General features: G+C 46.7%; 2 protein-coding genes across 2 annotated transcripts in view; both read left to right on the top strand.

Moving 5' to 3' along the window:
* Positions 1-65, top strand: part of LOC130543845 (uncharacterized) — a 407,309-nt gene extending 407,244 nt beyond the window's left edge. Inside the window, exon 11 of the transcript XR_008959518.1 lies at positions 6-65. The gene's annotated coding sequence lies outside the window, so the exon portion shown is untranslated. The remainder of the gene's footprint in view (positions 1-5) is intronic.
* A 3,031-nt stretch (positions 66-3,096) lies between these two features.
* Positions 3,097-24,161, top strand: part of LOC125281937 (dual oxidase 1-like) — a 172,851-nt gene continuing 151,786 nt past the window's right edge. Inside the window, 6 exon segments of the mRNA XM_048215829.2 lie at positions 3,097-3,185; positions 3,533-3,607; positions 3,722-3,887; positions 4,220-4,252; positions 4,630-4,751; positions 4,944-6,927. Coding sequence (XP_048071786.1) covers positions 6,891-6,927 — 37 coding nt within the window. The 5' untranslated portion in view covers positions 3,097-3,185; positions 3,533-3,607; positions 3,722-3,887; ... (1 more) ...; positions 4,630-4,751; positions 4,944-6,890.

The raw sequence follows: 24,161 nt of genomic DNA, 5'->3' as shown, positions 1-24,161 counted from the left end.
TCCAGTGCCAGCTCCAGGGCTCCTTCCAGTTGCAGAGCCAGAAAAAGGGCCTTCTGTGGAGCTAGAGGCAACCCCAGCTCTGCATCGACCATCACCTGCAGTGTCAGAGCCAGCCTCCCCTCCATCAGCTGTTGCAGAACTGGAACACATGCTCCCATCATCTCCATGTGTGCCGGGTGCTGAGCTGCAGTCAGCTGGACCATCAGCTTTCCCAGGAATTTTCACTCCAGCTCTGACAATAGACATAGAGCCCACTGTGACCCCAGATGGTTCCTGCTGTGTCACCCCAAAGAACCAGCTGGGTGAGGAGAAGCCTGACCTCCTGGACTTCCCTTCCAGGCTTGTGACAGAGCAACTCACATATATGGATACGGTGAGCAGTTAGGCTCTCAGGGTGGGGCAGGGACAAGCGTTTCTTCTGCTCTCGGCTGCCTTACACCTGCCTTTCCCTGATGTGGACTCCTATGGTCTGGGACCAAATCTCAGCTCCACCACTTCCCAACCCTGTCAACCCGTCAAGGCGCTTAGCCCCAAGCTTTCACTGTCCAGCTGCGGACTGTAGCGAGAGACCCTGATAAGCACTGATACGGAGGTACTAGGGAGAAGAAATGAGCCAGAATGGAGAGACCAATGGGCAGGCCCTGGTCCCGTGGGTGGAGGAGGGCAGCTCCCTGTGTTCAGTCAAGTCCATGGGTCGCCCACCCACTTGTTTTGGAGGCTGAGTACCCTTAGCAATTACTAGGTATCTGATGTGTACTTAAGTGCAGGGCAGATAGATAAACCTGTGGTTGTAGCTATCATGTGAGAATGTGCATCTGAGAGGGGAGTAGAACCAGAGGGATGAATAGTTGGAGGGGAAGAGTCCCCCTTGGGAGGAGCCACCTTGAACAGCAGCGTGGAGCTTGGAGTTTGTGAGGATGATCAGGATGCAAATGCCCTGCTTCCTTCCCTCATCTCTATTTGCTCCTGGGCCATCCTGTCCTGGGCCCCTCAGTGAAAAAGAATGGAGTGACATCCAGGGACTCCAACCAGGCTCAGGCCACATTCTCAGCTTTCTGAGCTCTAGCTCTGACCTGTGACCCCTATCTAAGACACTAGTCTTGCATGTGAAATAGCTGGGTGAACAAACCTCCCCCTGTTCTCTAGGAGCTGTTCAAGAAGCTGCTGCCCCATCAGTGCCTGGACTCCGTCTGGTCCAAGCGCAATAAGCCTGGCAATGAGCACCTGGCACCCACAGTCCAGGCCACTGTCGCCCAGTTCAACGGTGTGGCCAAGTGTGTCATCACCACCTGCCTTGGCAACCCAAGCATGACAGCCCGGGACAGGGCCATGGTGGTGGAGCACTGGATCAAGGTGGCCAAGGTATGCAACGGGAAGCCCAGCCGAGGTGCTCTCCTGAGTCTCGGGCACTGCTCTTCCCTTGATCAGGTCTCAGGGTGGAAGGCCCTGGTCTTTGCCCTAGGGACTGTGCAGTCCCTAGGCTCTTCCTTCCAGAGGCTGACTGTGACTTGCATGGCCCAATGTTGGGATGCTCTGTTCCTCCTTGACTTCTTCCTTGGACTGAGGTAAAATCCTTTGTCTCTCAGCATTGGGACTCTTTGGGCCTTATGTGTGCCCTTCGGCAGGTCCCTGGACATCTGCTTCATCCAGGAGGAGTGATTTAAACTGAGGGTGACTGAAGCTCTAGAGAAAATCAGCCTCCACTACCCACGTGACAGCTCATTCTCTTCCCTCCCCAGGCCTGTCAAATCCTGCAGAACTACTACTCCCTGAATGCCATCGTCTCGGCTCTGCAGACTGTCTCAATATACCACCTCAAGAAGACATGGGAGAAAGTTTCCAGGTGAGACGGTCTCTCTGCATGGATGGACCAGGATGGATGAGGGGTCTCCCAGAGGCCTGTCCTCTTCCCCCTCAGCCAGCTTGGACCTCCTCGGAAGCAGCAATCCCTGACTACAGGACCTGGGCTGGCAGGCGGGTCTCTCAGCCTCTCTGGAGAATAGGCCACCATGTCTCCTGCTTTAGAAATCAGTTTTCCTAAATGTTCCCCCACAAGGCTGAGCTGAATAAATATTTTCATGTGTTTACTTTACAACCACTAAACTCTGCCCAATTGAAACCAAAATTGACCAAAACAGAGCTGCTCAATTAATATGGGAATGGAGTCATAGGATGACCTACATCAGAGCTCTCTCCCATGTCCTACAAAGACCTTAGTGCTCAGAGGAACCCAGAGAAAACTGTTATCCAGGCAATTTGACACTTTGGGGTTCTCAAATAAAAGGGACTTGCACTCAACCCTGCCACATTATTCCTCCAATCGTCCTGCCTCCTTTCCCTCTATTCAGGAAGTGCTTTCAAAACTTTAAAAAGCTGGGCACTGAAGACAACCCACAGAGCAGGAAACTAGTCATCAAGGTAGCATGGAAGGTGCAGGTCTGGAAAGAGAAGAAGGGTGTGAGGGAACAGGGTCCTGCATGGATGAAATAGGGAATGGCCTGAAGCATTCCTTGGAGAGGGGAAGCCTTTGGCATGAATGTGGTGACAGGTTGGGGTGAAGATTCCGTTGGGGGTGGAACAACCAGGTGCTGCTCAACCAGATTCCCTAGCCTAGACACCCTGTCTCTCTGTGTCAACAGCTAGTCCAGATGGACACCTGTACAAACCTTGAAAGCCCAGAGGACAGGGCTCTGCTCAGTGAAGGGGTTGGGATGGGTTGAGGGCCACAACAATAATGATAGTAATACGATACTGAGTCCTCAGGAGACGATGGGAGGTAGGTAGAATTCTCACTTTTCCTGATGAGAAAACAGGCTCAGGGAGGCCAGGCTTCAAGCTCAGGGTCACACATAGAGTGAATGTTGGAGCTGAGATTTTTCTAGAATCATCACATGGCATGCTTAAGGATAATGTTTATCAGTTATCAGCTGACTTAAGTCAGATATCTAGGGTCTGAATTAAAAGATGGTGGGGGCAAGTGGACTGAGGGTATTACGGTCTCAAGGATCTTGTCCTTGGCCCTACAGGAGCAACCATCTAATAAATCTGCCACCCTGGTGATGGCCCTCCGGAGAGCCTAGAAGAAGAGGCTGCAGAAGAACGTGAGTGTGCCTGAGGCCCAGGGCCTCCAAAGTCAGAGGAGAGGGGCTTCTCCCTGAGGGCTGGAAGCCTCCAAATCAGTACAGGTGGGACTTCCACTCCAGCTCCACTTCCTGTTGCTTCTAAAATTCTTGTTTCAAAGTGACCAGCAGGAGGGTCTAGAAAGCTGGATCCAGAATGGGTTTCGGGATGGGGAGGAGCCCAGGACTATATACACTGTGATTTTCTAAAAGCAGGCCCTGGAGGTGATTAGGAAGAGTATGATGTACTTGGAGGGTGAGGGGAAAGGGAATTGAGGGGAGACTGCTAAGGGTCCTAGGCTGCTCCATGTGGGAAACTGGGGTGGGCCAGGAGGCTGCAGCATTTTCAGGGGAGGGTCCCTGTGGGCACCAGAGAGCAGGGACTCATCCCAACCCTACTGCTCATGACACAGGGTGTTGTCCCCTAACTTGGCACTTTCCTCACTGAACTGGTGATGCTGGATATTGCAATGGAGGACTATCTGGAGGTGGGTGAGCCTGAGGATTGTGGGGGAGGGACCAGAATCCGGAGGTTTGGGAGCAGAATGCCCCTGTACTGAGCCCTGAGCTCTCAGGACTCGGCAAACCTCCCGTCATGACAGCCTCACGGCTACCCTGTGAGCCTGGGGGCTGTTGCCCATCTCAGGGATGAGCGAGGTGAGGCTGCAGTTAGGCCACGGCTCCCGGTGCCGAAGACTGGTGAAGCAGCAGAGCTTCCTGAAGGCAAAGCTGCGTGAGGTCTGTCTGAGTGGACCTCAGCCTCCCCCGGTGAGTTTGCCCGTGGGGGGAGAATGAAGTCAGGACCCTCCACGTCAGCAAGCACCTCAGTAGCCGCAGCAGCCCCTTCCTGCCTGAGGCTTCGGCCTCCCCTACTGTCTTCCGAGAGGGTGGTGCTGCAGGGTCCCGACCTGTAGCCAGTCCATCTGCCCCATGTCCTCCTTTCTCTGGACCCCAGAGCCTGGCCTACATCCCAGGCCCGCTATCTGTGTATGCACGGCCCCCTCACGGGTCCTGGCCATGGTGCAGCATGAGAAGGGATGGGAATCAAGTGCTCCTAAGAACCAGGGGCCTCATTCTGATGGACTTTGTCTGCTTTCCAGGGGAATGAGATCAACCACCACAAAAGAAATAAGGTGAGCATATGTGGCGCTTCCCGCAGGGAAGGGTAGGGAGTGGGCCTCAGAGATGTCCCTGGGAAGAACATTGCTTGGCTCCATGCCCTCCACCTCACATTTCCTGGGATCCCTTGAGAAGAAAGCAGTGCAAGACCCATCCCATTAGGAGATGGGGACAGACACATGGCATCCAGGAGAACTTCCCGGAGGAGAGGCTACTGATATTCACCTCTGAGAACAGGTGGAGACCGGATGAACCTCTAGGCTGGAGGGTGGCCATGTGTGCCAGGACCTGGGATGGGTCCCCGGTCCTGCTGCTCAACCCTCACCAGACCCTGCAGCTCCCCCCCCCCCCCCAGGCTCCCTATACATCCTGTGCTTCTCTCTCTGCTCAGGAATACCAAGTCATGACGGACATCGTGCTGCTCCAGGTGGCTGCCAAGAATTACACCCTAGAGCCCAAGGATTCTTTTCGGGCCTGGTTCCAGGCTATGGAGTCGTTCAGCGAGGCTGAGAGGTGAGGCCCATCAGGATCTGGGTCGGTGAGGTTCGGGGTAGACTCTTTCTGCTGGCCACTCCTGGGATCCTCCTTCCCTGGGCAGCCTCAGGCCTTGTTGCCGGGGCGCCAGACTCCAGCTGTGGGCAAACACTGGCAGGGACTCTTGAATGGAAGCTCCTGGGCAACTCACAGGTGTCCCTCTGTCCTTAGCTACACCCTGTCCTGCCAGCTGGAGCCCTGGTCGTAGCTGGTCAGCAGCACTCAAGAAGGAGAAGAACTGGCCGCAGTCAACCTCAGGGCTGAGCAAGTGTCCAGTGGCCCTGCAGGGATTCCTCAGCAGCTGGGGATTTGCGGTGCATGTGCCCCATGTGTTCCACACCCCTTCCTCCCATCTATTTAGTTATTTGACGGGGGGCAATATTTATTCTCTTAAATAGTAAGTGGTAAATTCAAATATTATTATATTAAAGCCTTTTTTTCTTTTAGAGCCCAAGAGTGTGGTTTGTTCTTTTACTTCCTACAGTAACGTAAAAGATATAGACTCTCATATTCATTCCTGAACTAAGGAATCTTAAAGCGTCATCAGCTATTGTATGTGGGAGGAAGGAGAAGAGCCAGTCCTCCTCCCTAGCTACTCATACAATCCCGAATTCCTCCATCACCACAACTGTGCCTGGAAGTTTGTTGAATGTTCCCTTCCTCGGAGATAGAGCAGAAAAGACTGTCCCAGGTCTTGACCTCCTGAGTAGGAAAGTCAAAAGTGTGGACCTAGGCCTGTATCCCCATTGCTGATGCTCTGTGCTACTGATCTGCACTTATCACTCAGCTACGGAATCATTAGTCACAGGGCAGGGGGGTTTCACCATCCGTGTACACTCCCAAAGTATTGAAGTGTACACATTTCCCAAACACTGACCACATTATAAGGTGGCCTCAGTGGTCACATAACCCAGAACAACTATAAATGGATTTAACAGCCAGCTCTGGCATAGTCATTAGAGTGAAACTCACATAGAAAGTCCACATGCTCCTGGTCAGTCCACTGATTCTGAGAGCTAAGAGGCCCCATGTAGGACAGTGCAGGCCAACAGCTGTCATAGCTGAGGTCATTGCTTGTACATGGCCCAGAGCAGTTAAGAATCAGGAAGATAATTTAATGTAATTTATGACATCACCATACCATGAGAAATGCTCAAATCCTGTAAGTCCATACCCAAGATACAGTGGCAAATAGGAATTTAAAGTAAAACTTGGCTTTTAGCTTGGTGCCCATCACCCTTGTTGCAAATCTCCTAAACAGCTGGGTTAGGGAGTGTCAGTGTTCACTCCGTGCCTCCTTTACTTTCCCCATTGTGCAATCTTGGCACCCTTGTCACAGATCATTTATCTATGTACGTGTGAGTTTATTTGGGGGCTCTCTGCTCTGTTCCACTGGTCTATCGGCCTGTTTTTATGCTAGTACCATTCTGTTGGATTACCGTAGCTTTGTAATATGCTTTAAAGTCAGGAAGTGTGGGGACTCCATCTTTGTTCTTCATTCTCAAGATTGTTTTGGTTATTAGGGGTCCTTTGTGGTTCCATATATATTTTAGGGTTTGTTTGTTTGTTTGTTTCTATGCAGTGACATTGGGATTTCTGTAGGTCGCTTCCTCTAGGACCTGGTGGTTGACCTTACTGTTTAGTGTCCCAGAGTCTTAAGTTGTGCCTGTCATGTGTGCACGAGCCCAGAAGTGCCTATACATGAATGATCAGATCAGGCCAGCAAACTACAACCAAGAAACAACCAGCGGAGGGCAAGTGACCTCTTTTTCATCTTTGGATTCTAGAACTGTGCTCTCCAGGGTGCTAGCCTCTAGCCACATGTGTCTGCTTATAATTAATTTTACACCAACATTCAGCGAATTAAAATAACACCACATTGCTCAGTCACACTAGCCACATTTCAAATGTGCGCATACTAATTTGAATCTCAGGTGGTAAGTTTGGAGGTAAGAGCTGCAATGTGCCTGTAGAACTGAGAGTGTGAAAGCTGATTCATTCAGCATCTCTGTCTCATTCGAAGGTTTGTAACTGTGATCAATTCTTGTTGAAGGGCTCTGACTCCACCAAGTATAGAGAACTTCTGAGAACCCACAGGAAATATCAGGTTGATGCCGTATGACCCACACAACCTCAACTAGAGGAGGAGGAAAGGGTGAGCCCCTCTAATTGATGTGTTTCTATATATCATATTTGTGTTTCTATAGATTTTCTTGTGGAGAGCATTCAAGATTCCAGTAGTGAGGAGGATGACTCTCCAGGTAGGGAACAACACTCAGGTAGGAAGCAATGCAAGAGGGTTCCGGGTACAGTTGGGTTGCACCTGCTGCTCTGGAGACTGAGGAAGGTGGATAGGAAAGCAGAAAGGGTAGGGAAATATATGTACAAGTCTAATTTGTTCATTTCATATTTTAATGACATATTAGAGGAATGGAGTCCATAAGCATCAGGTGTGCTGTGTTTGCAATCATTTTTGCTTTCCTATTTAAAAATTCTTTCCCATGGGGGCGCCTGGGTGGCACAGCGGTTAAGCGTCTGCCTTCAGCTCAGGGCGTGATCCCGGCGTTATGGGATCGAGCCCCACACCAGGCTGCTCCGCTATGAGCCTGCTTCTTCCTCTCCCACTCCCCCTGCTTGTGTTCCCTCTCTCGCTGGCTGTCTCTATGTCTGTCGAATAAATAAATAAAATCTTTAAAAAAAAAAAAAATTCTTTCCCCTGAAACCTGTACTTCCTTCTCTTTCCCACTGCCAGATGTCAAAGCTTAGGTTCTGTTTCATTAGCACCTCTTGGGATTTTGGTATCTTTCTTGTTATTAACCTTGATGGATGTAATCTGGTGCGACCCAACAGACACTTGAATCTGGATACAAAGTTCTAGCATGAGCCAGGAGGTAGATGAGAGGTCAACTCTCTCCCTTTTAACGTATAGGACTAGTAACATTATGTTCCTGTCCTGTTTGCTCCTCCTTAAAGGCCACTTCCATAGCTAGGTGAGTTGAAGAATCTTTCCTCTGAAATTATGCATATGCTCCAATGTGCTTTAGCTCATCCCAGCCTCCATACCTCACCCAAGTGTGAACTGTGAATGTGCTTCCATCTGAAAGAGGCCCATGTGCAGCTGCCCTGGAGACCCTCCATGGCCGGCAGGGATTCTAGAGGACTGTATGAGGAGCTCCTGGGCCCATTTCACACACCAGCTTTTACAGCCCTGCTGACCCGGTGACCTGGCATTGACCACAGGACACGACCTCTCTCTGGGCAGCAGGGCAGGGAGTCAGTGCTCCTCTCAGAACCCACTGCCTCAGCCACACATTGGCCCTGCCCCCCACACCTTGGTCATGCCTACCCCAGGCCTGCCCAAAGCCCACCCTCCCAGTCCTTCCAAGGTTCAGGGCAAACTCCGGCAGGTAGTGTGTGTTTGTGTGATCGCATCAGCTGTAGAGCCCCTGTTGCCCCACGTATAGACTAAGGGAATTTAGACAAGTTAGCTTACTTCTGATTTCATGTTCATGCTCTCAAGGGGGCTAGGAAACCTATGGGATTTTTTGAGAACGATCTTCAAGTAACTGCAATTACCCCAGGCCCAGGACAGGTAGTATGTGGAACTCATTGCCATTCTGTCCCATAGGGCCCAACAAAACCCCAGTCCCATTACAGGTGCCCCCTGGGTTTGGATGGATTGGTTAATTGATCAATTGATTGATGAGGGAGGGTGGCAGTGTACCCATGATCATTCCTCCGGTGTCCCCATATTTTAAAATAACATGGCTGGTAGAGGCTGACACGGAGAAGGACGATGAACACTAAATAGTGGAGAGAAGTGGAAGGGGAGTACTGAGTCATGAGTACTGAGGAAGGCAACATCACACACAGAAATGCATGCAGATGGTGACTGCCTTCTTGTAAGGACAAGATGACACAGGAGTTCATTCATGGTCACAGTTATGAAATTTGAAGGCGGGAAAAAATATGTTGCAGATCACAGAGACCCATTCCCTCATTGCAGAGGTGAAGACAGAGTCATCCCCAGGTCGGCCTTTATCCTGCCAGGAGCAGTGGGTCCAAGTTCTCACCCCAACCCTGACTGTCCCCGTCCTTTCCCAAGGCTTCCTCCTCCCCACTCCTACAATTATCCATGCACAGGATTACATGCAGGGAGCAAAACTGTGCATGCAGTTTATTTCCTCTTTCATCTCTTTTCACTTTGTTTTTGCTATCTATAAGCTCCTCTTTGTAGCTCTTCCCCCATTCCCTCTTTATAATTCTCATCCTGTAGTATGTGGTCTCATACAGGCACTTAAGGTCCTTGGATCAATGTCTATAAAACCTCCTGCAGCCTACCTCATTCACATTCTTAGTGTTGCTCTGGCCCCTTACGCTGGGTCTGTACCACGGACTCCTGCTGCGCAGCCCTGAATGGCCCCAGCCAGGAGCTGGGCTGGGAGTCGGAAGGGTCCCTGCTGGAGGGGCCCCGGGAATTCTGGATCTGCTCTCAGCATCCTCCACTTAATGGTTACCTGCCCTGGGTGGCTCTGGTTATGCCTGATTCTTGTCTTCCTTTCAGCTGTGAACAAATTTTTTTGTAATGGACTCAAAAGAAGGAAAAGACAAAGCAAATTGGGGCAAAGAAGAACAGGAAGAGGAAATGTGAGTGCAGGGCACTTGGGATGAAAATGGTAAAGCAAACGAGTGCACATGTTCTCCGTTGCTTCCGTAACTTCCTTGTTGGCACCGCAGGAAAACCAACCAAACACTGGGGTGACCGCTAATGTATGCGGCCACAAAAGCGGAGACAGGGTGGTGGTAATAGTAGATACAGGCAACATAACTACCTTCCAAGGACGCTGCCACACTCTTTCTGAGCTAATTATGTGTAATCGTTGTGCCTAGACTATACATGGAGTAGATGATTTTATTCATGTAACCTAATAAGTTAGATATTATTCTTAACTCCTTCTATAGGAGGCTGCCAGGGTCCTGGAGATGCTCTGTGTGTCAAATTGGTGTTGGCAACAGATGCATTTATATTACAGGAAACCATAAAGCTAGACATTTAAGATTCGCGGGCTTTACAATATGTAAAGTAAACATCAATTAAAAAACAAATGTAAAACTATTTTTTCCTACAAAACAAACTCAGGCACAGATCGTTTCCTCTGATTTCTACAAAGTGTTTTAGAAGTGATGCCACTCTCCGACATCCTCTTCCAGAGAACATATGCAGAGGGAACACACCTACACTGCTTTCATCAGATCAGGAGAATTTGGATGCCACCTAGCAATAGACATCACAGTAAAGGGAAATCACAGGTTAACTCTTCTGAACGTAGATGTCAAGATCCAAAACCAAACATCAACGCTCTATAAATCCACAGAATTTTTATAAAGGATTGAAACTGGGATTTCATGGAGTGATTTCCATTGGTTGATGTGAACAGGATTACTGGGTGTTTGGGTGCTGCCTGGGACAGTGGTGAGAAGGGACAATGCCATTGGGTTGGTGGAATGAACATTTGGTGGCAGAGGGAAGAAACTCTCTCCCTGCAACTGCAAGGTCTAGAGAAGGGTGAGGAGTCTACAGAGACTTCAGAGTTTGGGGAGCGGGAAGTGCACACTCAGAGTGTAGGCTCTGCCTGCTCAGGCTATTGCTCAGATCAGTGGTCAGAAGAGAGTGGAGGACATGTCAGCTTCATCTATTAAACCAGCAAAGCACCAGTCCATCAGGTCACTTTCCTCATTAGCTAGTGGTTCATCCAGGGTTGGTTCTTGAAGGCCAAGCTGATTCATTAGAGAGGAATTATATGTGCAAGTTGGCTTGGAAAATCCTGGGCTCTGGGCCACATAGGAGTCAAGCAGCCCACTGGTCACACCGTCGGTCTGCCTTGAGGCAGCTGATGTGTGATGATGTGGGAGGAGGAGGGATTTTCCCCCGACCTGTTAAGGGACTTCCTTTCAGGAAAATATCATAGCTTTTGGGTCAGAGATTGAAACGTTTGGGTGGAGGCATGTGCCCTTCTCTTGGCTCCAGCACCTTCTATGTCCTGACAGCAACTTTGGGGCAGGAAAATTTGGGGAATGGAGGGAGGGTAGCCCTTGGTTCAGAAGTCCAGCACATGATCTGGAGGACTCAGGGGAGGCGGTAGGGGTTGTTCAGGGATCTCTGTCCCCAAGGAAACAACTACTTTCCTATCTCAGATCTGTCATCAGCCTTGTGACTCCAGGCGTCATTTAGAATCTCTACAATTTAGAGCCATGAATCACAAAACAGGGGTCACAGCACCTACCCTGCATAACCCATGAGGATGATGGGGGATGACAGGAAATGATGACAGATACTCTCCATGAGCTGTAAAGCATCATGCCCATGTGAGGGCTGAAATGTCACCTTGCACCCTCCCCTGCCCTGTATCTGTTCGAGTTTCCTCTCCGGAGGCAGCCACTCCTGTATTCCTTGCTTATTCTTGCAGACAGTTAATGCTGGAACACTTACACAGCACTTACGCAGCACCGGTCATTTTCTCCAGGTGCTGTCTGGACTGTCTTATATTAAGCTTCATAAGGGAATACTAGTAAATAGGCCTCATGCCGCAGAACAGGGAACCAGGGACAAAGGGGTTAAGTAACTTTCCCAGGTACATGTGTCTTCTAGCATGAGTTGATACCAGCCACCAGACACCAGCTCTCATGCTCCCTCTCTCTCTCTCCGTCCCTGTGCTGTGCTGCCTTTCTACATTGTCTCATCCTCATGAAATCACAGCCCCATCACAGATCATAATACCCCTCTTTGCTCATAGAACAGAAGTGCAGCATAGGAATGAATGAATGTGCTCCCAGGGTCTTCTCTCAGCTGCATATCAACAGTTCTATTTTCAGTATGTTTTCTAGGATTGTGGCTCAGGTTATAAAAAGAGAAAGATCATAAGGGATTCAAACACAGGATTCACAATATAACTATTTGTGTTTAAGAAGATCTGCTGGCTGTCCACTCTTCTGCTGGCTGTGCCCACAGTGGTTCAGCCACATTGAAATGGGCATCTGACCAAACAACATGGTAGGGCCACAAATATCACCCCCACTAACTACTCCATTGAAGATGGCATGGGAGTAAAATCAGTAATTAGATTCAAGAAGAAGGACTGTGGTTTGTACAAAAGACACTGGATGTTGGAAAGGAAGGAGTGAGCAGGGAAGGTGCATACTCAAGGGCCAGTGTGGCTACTTCCTGCTCTCAGCCATGCCTTCCGTAGTGGCTGCTCTGAGGGTGGGTCAGATAGTCAGGGAGACACTGGAGGTGTGTAGATTTCATCCACTAAGCCACAAAAGTCCAGCCTGGCAGACCCCTCTCCTAGTTAATGAACTGCTCATCATCCAAGTTTGGTCAGTTGAAGACGAAGCTAGTTCTTTGGGCAACTGTCACGTGGGCAGTTGGTTTAGAATGTCCTGGGTTCTGAGCCAGTTGGGAGGCAAGCAGACTACTGGTCATTCAGGGTGATCACCTGACCACCAGGGAGTCTCACTGAAAGGCAGCAGATAGAATCAAGTGCTGGGGGCAAGTGAGGGGAGATGGAGACATGCTCAGATCCCCCCACTCCATCAGGGGTTGTTCTTCATTTGGAGGAAAGACAATGTATTTTGAGTCAGGGATTGAAACACAGAGCCAGGAGTTGGGTCAGGATTTGAGCCATCCTCTTGGTGCAGGCACCTCCTTGACATACCAGGTGTCTGCCTGCAGAAACCTTGGGGCAAGAGGATATGAGCAAGGGAGTGAGGAAAGGGCTCAATTCAGGTGTCCAGGACCTGATCTCGTATTCAGGTGATCAGGGATCTCTATCTCCAGGGAACCGTCTGTATCCCCTGACTCAGAACCATCATTCAGTTGCAGTTGAGCTGCAACTCTGAGAAAGTCACTTAATCTCTAAATTTCAGTACCTGCACCATGAAATATGGATCTCAGCCCCTACTCCTCCCACCCTGTGAGCATCACAAGAAATGACTTTTCACTATTGGAAGTTGAATATTGAAGTCTCCAATTGTTATTGTTGAGGGGTCTGTTTCTCTTCATTTTTGTCAGTTTGTTTTATGTATTTTGGAGTTTTCTTGTAAAACGTTCATAATCTCGAAGGATGGGCCCTTTTGTCATTATAAAATGTCCTTTTTTTTTCTAGAAGAAAAATGTCATAAAAGTTTGTCTTATATTATCAAAGCCAGTCTCGTTCTCTTTTGGTTACTACTTGCTTAGCATTTATTTTCCTTTTATTTTCAACCTCTCTGTCTTAGACTTAAAGCGTGACTCCCTCATAGGCAGCAAATGGAGATTATAGGGTTTTTTTTAAATCCATTCTGCCAATATCTGCCTCTGAATTGGAGTATATAATCCATGAATATTTAATTACTAATCAGCTAGCATTGGTATCTGTTTTTTGTTTTGGTTTGGTTTTTTGGCTGTATATGTCATCTCTTTTCTAATAGTCCTCCATTACCGGTTTTTTATGTTATGTTCTAGCGTACCGAATACATTTCCATGGTGCTTCTTTTGCTATATATTCTGGGTTATGTTCTTAGTAGCTTCCCTCAGATTATAATTAACACCTTAAATTATAACATTCTAATTGGATTAATACCAGATTAATTTCCATGGCATATAGAAACTACCTTCATGTAGATTCAATGCACACCCTCCCCTTATTGCCATGGTCATACAAATTATATCTTTATACACTGTGTGCTCGTCAGCATGTTTATAATATTGACTTCAGGTGGTGCCTTTTAAATCAGGAGAAAATAATACATTGTTTACAATTATACGCATCTTACATACTTTTATATTTTTTATTTAAATTCATTAGCCAACATATACATACTTATATATTTACACTTTCTTGTATATTAACCTATGCAGCTCTTTATTTCTTCATGTAGATTTAAGTTACTCTGTTGTCTTTTCATTTCAGCTTGAAGGACCCTTAGTATTTCTTTGTAGGCCTTGTGAAAGCAGTGGGTTCTCTCAGATGCTATCTGGGAATGTCTCAACGTCTCCTTTATTACTGAAAGACATCTGCTAGATGCAGAGCTCTTGGCTGACAGTTCCTGTCTTTTGGCACTTTTCATGTCATCCCACTGCCTTCTGGCCTCTGGTTTCTGATGAAAATTAGCCATAAAATTGAGGAGCCTTTGTAAATGATTAGTTGCTTTCATGATTTTCTCTTTGTCTTTGGCCTTGAACAATTTTATTATGAGGTGGGTTTATCCTGCTTGGACTTTTTTGAACTTCTTGAATATTTTTATTAATGTTTCTCATGAAATTTGGTGAGATTTTGGCTATTGTTACTTCACATATTTTCACTGTCCCTCTCTTTTATTTATTTTATCTTTTACTTATTTTATATTTCATTCCCTGTCTTTTATTTTTCTGGGGACTTTTCTTTGTGCATATGTTGGCATGCTTATTGTATTATACAGGTCCGCGAGGCTCTGCTATTTTTTTCTCCCATCCATATTTTTTAACTCACTGTTCATCAGACTGGATCTCTATTAATCTATCTTCAAATTTTTGTCTTTTTCCTGCTCAAATCTGTTGTTCAGCTTTGTTGTGGCTTTGTGTCTCCCCAAATTATACATTAAAGTTGTACCCCACAGTACCTGTGAAAGTATCCTTATTTGGAAATAAGGTCTTTGCAGATATAATCAAGATAAGGTTACACTGGGGGCGCCTGGGTGGCACAGCGGTTAAAGCGTCTGCTTTCGGCTCAGGGCGTGATCCCGGCGTTACGGGATCGAGCCCCACATCGGGCTCCTCCGCTATGAGCTTGCTTCTTCCTCTCCCACTCCCCCTGCTTGTGTTCCCTCTCTCGCTGGCTGTCTCTATCTCTGTCAAATAAATAAATAAAATCTTTAAAAAAAAAAAAAAAAAGATAAGGTTACACTGGATTAGAGTGTGCCCTGATTGAATGGCTGCTGTCCTTATAAGAGCAGGGAGGTTTGGACACACAGACACAGAGGGGAGAAAGCCACCATGTGATGACAGAGGCAGGGTTTAGAGTGATGCAGATGCAATCCAAGGAAAGCCATGAATTTCCAGAAACTACCAAAAGATAGCAAGGGGCAAGGAAAGATAGTTCTCTAGCTCTTTCAATAGGAAACAGAGCCTAAGTTATAGCTTGACTTCAGATTTCCAGCCTTCAGATGTGTGAAAGAGTAAATTTCTATTGTTTTAGCCCATGTAGAGTGTAGTAATTTCTTACAGCGGTCCTAGGAAGTGAATACAAGCCCCTTTAGTGACATTTTCAGTTGTTACTATACTTTTCAACTCCAGAATATCTGTTTCTCTTTTATAATTCACATCTTTTTTATTGTTATTCTCTACTTGGAGAGATATAAGTCTCATACTATGTTTTAGTTCTTTAAATATCATTTCCCTTAATTCTTTACATATACTTAAAAGAGCTGATACAAAGTATCTGTCTCGTAAGTCCAGTGTCTGGACTTTGCTTAGGGACAGTGTGTATTCATTGCTTTTTTCTCCTTGTATATCAGCTTATGTGTGGGGGACAGCCCAAGAGCACCTCCAACATCCGTCCCTCTAGAAAGACTAACTGAACTCAGTATATAGCCATCCTGATAGTTGTGATTTATTACAGTGAAAGCACACTAAGCAAAATAAGCAAAGGGAAAGGTGCATGGGAGGTTCAGAGAAAACCAGCCACAAGCTTTCAAGAGAACTGCTCCAGTGGCATCACAAAGGTACACTTCATTCCTCCAGCAATAAAGTGTGAAACATCTTCCAGGAAAGCTCATTAGAGACTTTGTACTCAGAGGTTTTTAGTGGGAACTGGTCATTTAGGCACCCTCTGCCTCGCACATACCTGAATTTCAGAGTTCTATCAGCAAAGATATGTGCTGCATAAACCACAGGGTTTGCACCAACAGTCTAGGCACAGCAAGCCACACTTACCAGAGAATGGTGGGGACCCTCTTGATTCCAAGTTCCCAGACTTCAGACAGGGTCAGTCTGACAAGCAGGCCTGTCATAGGAAAGCACACTTGGCCCTGGTATGCCAACTTTTTTCTGCACAGTCAGACTTCTGGTTTCCCTGCAGGTATCTTGTTACTGGGGAGGGGGACTGTAAATTGGTTATTTAAAATAATATCATATGACAACTCTAGAAATCGGATTCTCACTCTTCCCTAGGATTTGTTGGCTTTGCTATTTTTTGTCATTGCTTTCTCATTAGTGACTTTAATGAACTAATTCTCCAAAGTCTGTATTCTTTGTCACGTGTGACCACTGTAGTCCCTGCTCAGCTCTATGGCGGTCAGCTATTGGCCGGAGAGAGATCTCACGAACAGCCTAGAACTAAGTCATTCAGTCTTTGTCGAAGGGCTTCGTGAGCATGTTGAATCGTATCTTCAAAACTCAGCTGGTAGCTGAAAACCTTCATTGTTGCTTGTGCAGAACATCCAGGTCAGGCAGGGGGAGAGCTAAGGGCCTTCTAGGGTCTCTCCTGGGTATGCTTACAGTGTTCTAGATTCGTAAGAATAAGTCAGAACTTTTCAGATCCCCTCATGGAAATCTCATTTTTTGGTGGTCCTTGTAAGCTTTCTATTACTCTATTGTTTGCTCCAACTAATATCTATCACTTTAACCAACCAACCACAAGTTAAGCAACTGCCTATAATTTCTTTTTTGACAATTATGCTGGGAAAAGGCTTTTTGTTCTGGGCAAGCTCCAAGTGAGATTAAACACAAACAGTCAAACAAGTAGGGTCTTGCAGACATCCCTCAGACCCATTAGTGGTAATTCTCTAGAAATGAGGTTTTGAGGGAGCTCCGGACCCATTCTGTTCTCTCCAGTGGCTCCCGCATTGCTGTCTTTCACTGTGAACATGGGCTTTAGTTTTCTGAACTACTCTGCAGCCACAGGGCAGGGGATGGGACTAGGCCATGTTAAAACAGCACAAAACTCATGGTTCTGACTGAGACTCACCTGTTTTTTTTCCTCCCTCTTCCACCAGTATCAACATTCCCTCTACTGCTGCAAGTTTGAGTTTATTTCCAGAGTTCTTAAGATGTTGGTGGCAATTTTTGCCAGTTTCCTCATTGATTTTTTTTTGAGGAGAGAATTTTTGGAGGTCTTTAAGCTGCCATTTGCACTAAAGTCACTCACCACATCATACTCATACTCAAGCCACAGTCCATGACTGATTATCCTCAGGTGTTTGCAGGAATCACAGTTCAACGTAAACTGTGTCTCAGAGAGACTCCTCATGCAGTTGTGTGCACACTGTTAGGTCACAGACATGAAACTCAGCTTCAAAATAGAGTGTCACTTTAAAAGGAATTAAATTTTAAAAAAATAAAAGAATTTTCTTAAAATCGTATACTGAATAATATGACGTGGCACCTCTGGATAATAGTGACCAACCAGATCCTCAGGTTGAATTTAGGTCATTAAACAGGGCTTTGTTGTTATATTCTTCCTCCAACTTAAAAAAAACTAAAGCTTATCATATGCACAATTTTGTAATGGTAGAGTTTGGATATTTAATATATGTATGATTTCTTGAACTTGTAAATTTACTTAATTCATCTTCACAGTCATAGAGAAAGTTATTTGGGAATAAAATCAATTATCTTTGGTCATGTATATTTTACTTATCTTGATAAGGCTTGTACTATATAGAAAGAAAACATGAAGATATACAGAGATTCCAAGATATGGTGTAAAACTGCCTATCATTCTAAATCCACACTGTATCTTTAAAATATATGTACAGGCACCGGGGGGGGCTCAGTCGTTAAGCGTCTGCCTTCGGCTCAGGTCATTATCCCAGGGGCCTGGGATCGAGCCCCGCATCGGGCTCCCTGCTTGGCGGGAGGCCTGCTTCTTCCTCTCCCACTCCTCCTGCTTGTGTTCCCTCTCTCGCTGTCTCTCTCTCTGTCAAATAAATAAAATCTTTAAAAAAAAATTAAAAAAATACATGTAAAATTGCTCCAAATTGCCCAAGGCCTCGCTAGAGCAGTCAAGAGGAAGTAGCTGATTTTCATCATCCTGTTTGCCTGGAGACCACTCCAGACACGTACATCACACTGACGTGTGTGCAGCAGACGGGTTGGGAAGGACTCGGCTTCTCGCTGGGCCTCATGTCACAGTGGAAGTCTGAGCCTCACGACAGCATTACTGTGGCTTTGAGTTGACCGCACTGAGCTGTGTCTAGGCAGCATGCGGTTTGCTTGGTTGGTTACGAGTTGTCTGTTGACTGCGAAACAGCTCCAGTCACATTGACCTCCCATCGCCTCGTCCTCAAACTTTCCTCATCGCCTCCTGATTCCATCCATACGATGTTCTTTCTGCAGGCATCACCTCCTCCTCCACTGCCCACTCCAGCCACTACCCAGGCTGCACCCCAAGTTACCCTGAATGCATTCCTCAGATAGGGGTTCAGTCAGCCCCTCTTCCAGAGAACCTCCCAAAATCTCCCTGACTAGAGCTGTGCCCAGGTCATCTTTTTCAGGGATCTCCTATTAGTTGAACTTTTTATTGTGTGGTTATTTTATGTATATCTTCCCAAGAATAATTAGGATCCATGGAGGGAGAGAATGTGAAGTTCTTACCAGTAATCCTGCACTTACCTCCTTGCACCTGGTGAACGGGACAGAGATTCTCCAGAGACAGTGCAGTGAGGACAACACGTTGCAGTGGGGAGGGTGCAGGATCTGAATCTGCATGGTCTGCACCATGCCTCGCTCTGCCATTCACACCACATGACACACAGCAGGATCAAAAAACATTTCTAGGAGATGTCTCCTCATGTCGAAAACAGGACTAACAGTCATTCCTCAAGGGGGCATTTGTGAGGAGAGAGAAAAGTTGTATTCATGTAAGATCTTGGGATGTATCTGTCATGCTACCCTTCACTAAATGTTGGTTGGTGGCCTACTGACAGCCTAGTCTCACATTACTGGGTCATGTCCTCTGAGCAAATCATGATCACTCAGAGAGGCATGCGCCTCTCTGCAGCTCTGAGATCCTTGTCTTGTCACAGCTGTCTCTCTCCATTGTCACAGTCAACCCCAGTCATCCTATGTTATGGGCATTATTTTCTCAGTTCTTTCTTTTGTGTCTGACATTTTGTCTTTTTCCCTGCCACTTTTTCTTAAAACATGGGTGGCTACAGCTGGATGTCTCTCCTGGAGTCTAGAGGATGTAGGATACATAGTAGCACTGCGGTGTCACTGCCCTCCCGGCCAGGTTGACCACGGTCTCTCAGGGTTTTTCCAAAGACCCACCCTCAGGGGTCTTCCACATGTCCTAAGCAGTCAATGCATTTGTTCATTTAGTCCAAACTTGTAAAATAAGTTTGGTCACCTCTGCATGCAGCCTACCTGCAAAGGAGTTAAGTGACTTGTCCAAATTGAGGCAAAAAAGCATGGTTAATCCTATAGTCACGGAAGACATGGGATGAGTCATCAAGACAATTTCCTAGAGAAAAGAACTCACACATGAATCCTTAGAGGTCACTTCTTACATCGATCTATTCAATGAACACATCATTCTAAATATACTCAGTTTTCCGTTGAATAGGACTTTTCACAACTAACTGAAGCAGCATGCATCACCAGAATACCAGAGGAAGCTAAGTGCGGGGGCTTCAGAGGGTCACAGTTTTGAGGACAGCATTCATCCTGTGCCAAAGTCCAATGACGCACTGCGAGCCCAGTGCGAGACACAGCACCTCTCTGTCCAGGAGACCCCGACACTGAGATTCCCGAGACGGTGTAGACTGTGCCCAGGGCCCTGAAATGGAAAGAGACACAGGGATGGTGAGTCTGAGGTCATATGATGTCTATAAGAAGGAAGTGGCAGGGCCTCCCCTGATCCACTGTCAACAAATCACCTGAGCAGAGAGTGAGAGGAGTGGGGAGGAAAGAGGACGAGGCTGTGATGGAAAGACCCTTCGAGTTCTGCTTCCCGCGGGGCCCAAAGTTGATTTTACCTACTGGCCCCACTCAAAGGGAGGACAGGGAAGTCATGCAGATCCTTCCCCTCCCCTTGATGGCCTCCCACAGCTGATGTACCCCAGGGGTTTGTGGCAAGGCAGGCCCACAACTCCTCCTGCTGTGTTAGGGCCAGATGTACATACAGAAGGGGACCTTGGAGAGAGAGTTGCATGCCCATCCACCTGTCCACTATCCCCTCCTCCCAGAGTGGGGTCTCTTCACTGCCCAGGAGCCTCCTCTTAAGACTGCAGCCTCTTCCACAGCCTTGCACTCAGTGAAGTGACCTCCACAGCTTCTTCCTCCATTGTAGATCACTGTAGAGGGGGATCCAGAGGGAACCCAACCTGAGAGAGAACTTGTTCCAGATTCAGAACAGCAGAAGGGGCCCCTGGGTAGCGCAGTCGTTAAGCGTCTGCCTTCGGCTCAGGGCGTGATCCCGGCGTTCCGGGATCGAGTCCCACATTGGGCTCCTCTGCTGGGAGCCTGCTTCTTCCTCTCCCACTCCCCCTGCTTGTGTTCCCTCTCTCACTGCCTATCTCTCTGTCAAATAAATAAATAAAATCTTAAAAAAAAAAAAAAAAAGAACAGCAGAAGGACCAAAGTCCATGACAGATCAGCCAAGACCAACCCACTTTCCACTGTGGCAGTCAGGGGGATCCCCTTCACCTCATCCTGTGTTGCTCTCTCTCCATCATTCCTGATTGGGGGACAAAATAGGGAAGGCCTCAAGGAGAGGGAGAGAGCGCTAAGCACATCTTGTGGGTGCTCCACTCTGAGGAATGGGAGGGACCACCCAGCCCTCTTTGGCACACGCCAGTTAACCTCTGCCTGATACTGGACCCAAGGGTTGATTGGGTCTGTTGTTTGGGTGTACACATATGGTATCAGGAAATTGGAGGGAAGCAGAACTTTCAAGGGAAGAAGAGGGACTCTGCATTTTTTTCCCAGAGCAAAGCTGGTTCCAGTCACTAACATAATAATCCACACCAATACTTCCAGTGCAGGACTGAGTGATCTGACCAAAAGCTCCAGAAATTGTGGACAGCTGGGTCAGCAAACCATACCCAGGATCTTAGAAATGGGGGTGCATCAACCACACAGTATCAGAGAACCAGAGGAGAAAGGACGGCCCCCATTACACTACTCCAGAACTCAGCAGCAGCCACTTGCCCACAAAATGACAGCAATAACTCTGGACAGTGAGAAGGTACAGACAGCCAACAGGTTTTTATCTCACTTCCCTGTGGGCCTTGAGGACAATGTAGGCATCAAGCTGCTGTCCCACACTAAGCAGTAATAATCAGCCTCTTTTCCAGGCTGAAGCCCAGAGATCAAGAAGCCTGGCTGCCTGACCTGGAGCCCAGGAAGCTCTTCTGAGAGGCAATTGCAAATCTGGGGGTCAGGAGTTTGGCAACAAAGCCCAGGTGTTGCTGAAGCTGAGCTGCTCCCCTAGTGCACGTGTTGGTGGCCATCTCTCCTTGGCCCTTGGACACTGAGGGTGGCTGAGTCAACCCCACCTGGACCACAGACCCTGGCATGGGGGAGGGACAAGTAGAACAGTGAGTTGGGTGAATGAGGGAGTGGACCAGAGCTGAATGAGGGGCCCCCCACAAATCTTCCACCCAGAAAAGTTCAGCTCTCATCTGTGCAGAAAGTGAGGAGCACAATGAGAGGGGCACAGGTCGTGTATAGATGCTCAAGAGCTCTGCTCCCTGAGATTCCAGAAAGGGGCAACCCTAAGTCCCTCTTATTCTCTCCCTAGGCACCATGGGGAGATGGGCTCCTGCATTCATATATGTCCCTGCTCCTTGACACTCAGCCCTGGGTACCATCTCTAGCAGAATGATGCCCCCCACAAATGTCCATGTTCTAATCCTTGGAATCTGCCCGCATGTTGCCTTACATGGGGAAGGGGAATTAAAGTTGCAGATGGAATTAGGTTGCCAATCAGCTCACATTAAAATCAGGAGATGATCCTGGATTATCCAAGTGGTCACAAGGTCATTAAAAGTGGAAGTGCAGCAGAAGAGTCCACTAGGATGTGGGGCAGTCAGTCAGCTATTGCTGGCATTAGAGGTGGAAGGGGCAACTAAGCAGGGAGTGTAGACAACCTCTAGAAGCTAGAAAAAGCCAGGAACCAGATTCTCTCCCAGCGCCTCCAAAAAGGAACACCCTACAGACGTATTTATTTTAGTCCAGTGAGGCCCATATGAGACTCTAACCTGCAGAAGTGTAAGACACTATATTTATGAGGTTTGAAGGCAATACATTTGTGGTAATTGGTTACAGCAATGGGAAACTGATACAGTAATTCCCAAGTCAATGGACTGAAGAAGAAGAATCTTGATCATTTCAGCAGATACAGAAAAAGCACTTAGGACAATTCAACATACATTCAAGATTTTAAAAACTCTCAGCAAAATAAGAATTAAGAAAGACTTTGTCAACTTGATGAAGGACACTTACAGTTTATAGTTAACATAATAGTGATGGAAGATAAAATTATTTCCTCTGAATTCAACACGACACAGGAGTTGGTGACTATCATAACAAATACTAGGGTCATCTACTGATTTCATTTCCTTTGGATGTATCCCTAGATATGTGATTACTGGATCATATGGTGGTTCTATTTGCAATTATCTGAGGAAACTCAGTACTGTTTTCCATAATGGCTGTACCATTTTACATTCTCACTAACAGTATATGAATGTTCAAATTTCCATTTTCTTACCAACATATATATAAACCATCCTAACAGGTGACATGATATTGTCCTTTGATTTGGATTTCTCTGATGATTAATGATGCTGAGCTGCTTTTCATATGTCTGTCAGCCATTTGTATTTCTTCATTGGAAAAATGTCTATTGAAATATTTAGCCCATTTTTATGTTGGGTGAAACACTTTCTTAAAAGATTCATTTATTTTGAGAGAGCGAGAGAAAGCACAAGAGGAGGGAGGGTCAGAGGGAGAAGCAGACTCTGCTGAGCAGGGAGCCTGATGTGGGACTTGATTCCAAGACTCCGGGATCATCACCTGAGCAGAAAGCAGATGCTTAACCAACTGAGTTATTCAGGCGCCCCTGGATTAAACACTTTTATTTTAATGATTAGTAGCAGTTTCTTATATATTTTGGATATTAGCCTCTTTTTTATTTTTTAAAGATTTTATTTTTTAGAGAGAGAGTGAGCAAGTAGTAGGTGGGGCAGAGGACAAGGTAGAGAATCTCAAGCAGAATCCAAAATGAGTATGGAGCCCAAAGCAGGGCTTGAACTCATAACCCTGAGATCATGCCCTAAGCTGAAATCAAGAGTTGGATGCTTAATCAGCTGAGCCACCCAGGGCCCCTAGTCTCTTTTCTGATACAAGGTTTGCAATTGGATTCTCCCATTCTATAGACTGCCTTTTCATTCTGTTGATTGTTAAAGAGACTATCCTTTCCTCATTGTGTACTCTTGGCACCCTCATCAAAGATCATTTATCCATGTATGTGTGAATTTATTTGGGGGCTCTCTCTTCTGTTCCATTGCTCTATCTACCTGCTTTTTTTTTTAAAAAAATTAATGTATAGTATATGTTTCAGAGGTGAAGTTTAGTGATTCATCAGTTGCATATAATACCCAGTGCTCATTACATCACGTGCCCTCCTTAATGCCCATCACCCAGTTACCCCATCCACCCATCCAACTCCCCTTCCGCAACCCTCAGGTTGTTTCCCAGAGTCAAGAGTCTCATAAGGTTTGTCTTTCTCTGATTTCTTACCCTTCAGTTTGCAAAGAGCAATGGACAGATGATCTAAGCAGAAGATCAACAATCAACAAGATCTCACTCTTTGCATCAAAAAACAAGGGCTTTGGATGACACACTGGACCAGATGGACTTTAGAGATATATTCAGAGCACTTCATCCTAAAGGAGCAGAATGCACATTCTTCTCAAGTGCACATGGAACATTCTCCAGAATAGATCACATACTGGGTCACAAATCAGGTCTCAACAGGTACCAAAAGACTGGGATGGTTCCCTACATATTTTCAGACCACAATAATGTAAAACTTTTTTTTTTTTTAAGATTTTATTTATTTATTCGACAGAGACAGAGACAGCCAGCGAGAGAGGGAACACAAGCAGGGGGAGTGGGAGAGGAAGAAGCAGGCTCATAGTGGAGGAGCCTGATGTGGGGCTCGATCCCATAACGCCGGGATCACGTCCTGAGCCGAAGGCAGACGCTTAACAGCTGTGCCACCCAGGTGTCCCCACAATGCTGTAAAACTTAAAGTCAACCATAAGAAAAAATTTGGAAGACCACAAATACATGGAGCTTAAAGAACATCTTTTTTTTTTTTAAGATTTTATTTATTTATTCGACAGAGACAGAGACAGCCAGCG

The sequence above is a fragment of the Ursus arctos genome, unplaced genomic scaffold (assembly GCF_023065955.2).
Source record: "Ursus arctos isolate Adak ecotype North America unplaced genomic scaffold, UrsArc2.0 scaffold_16, whole genome shotgun sequence".
NCBI lineage: Eukaryota > Metazoa > Chordata > Mammalia > Carnivora > Ursidae > Ursus > Ursus arctos.
Note: the sequence above shows the minus strand (reverse complement) of the source record. Positions and strands in the feature narration are given on the sequence as shown.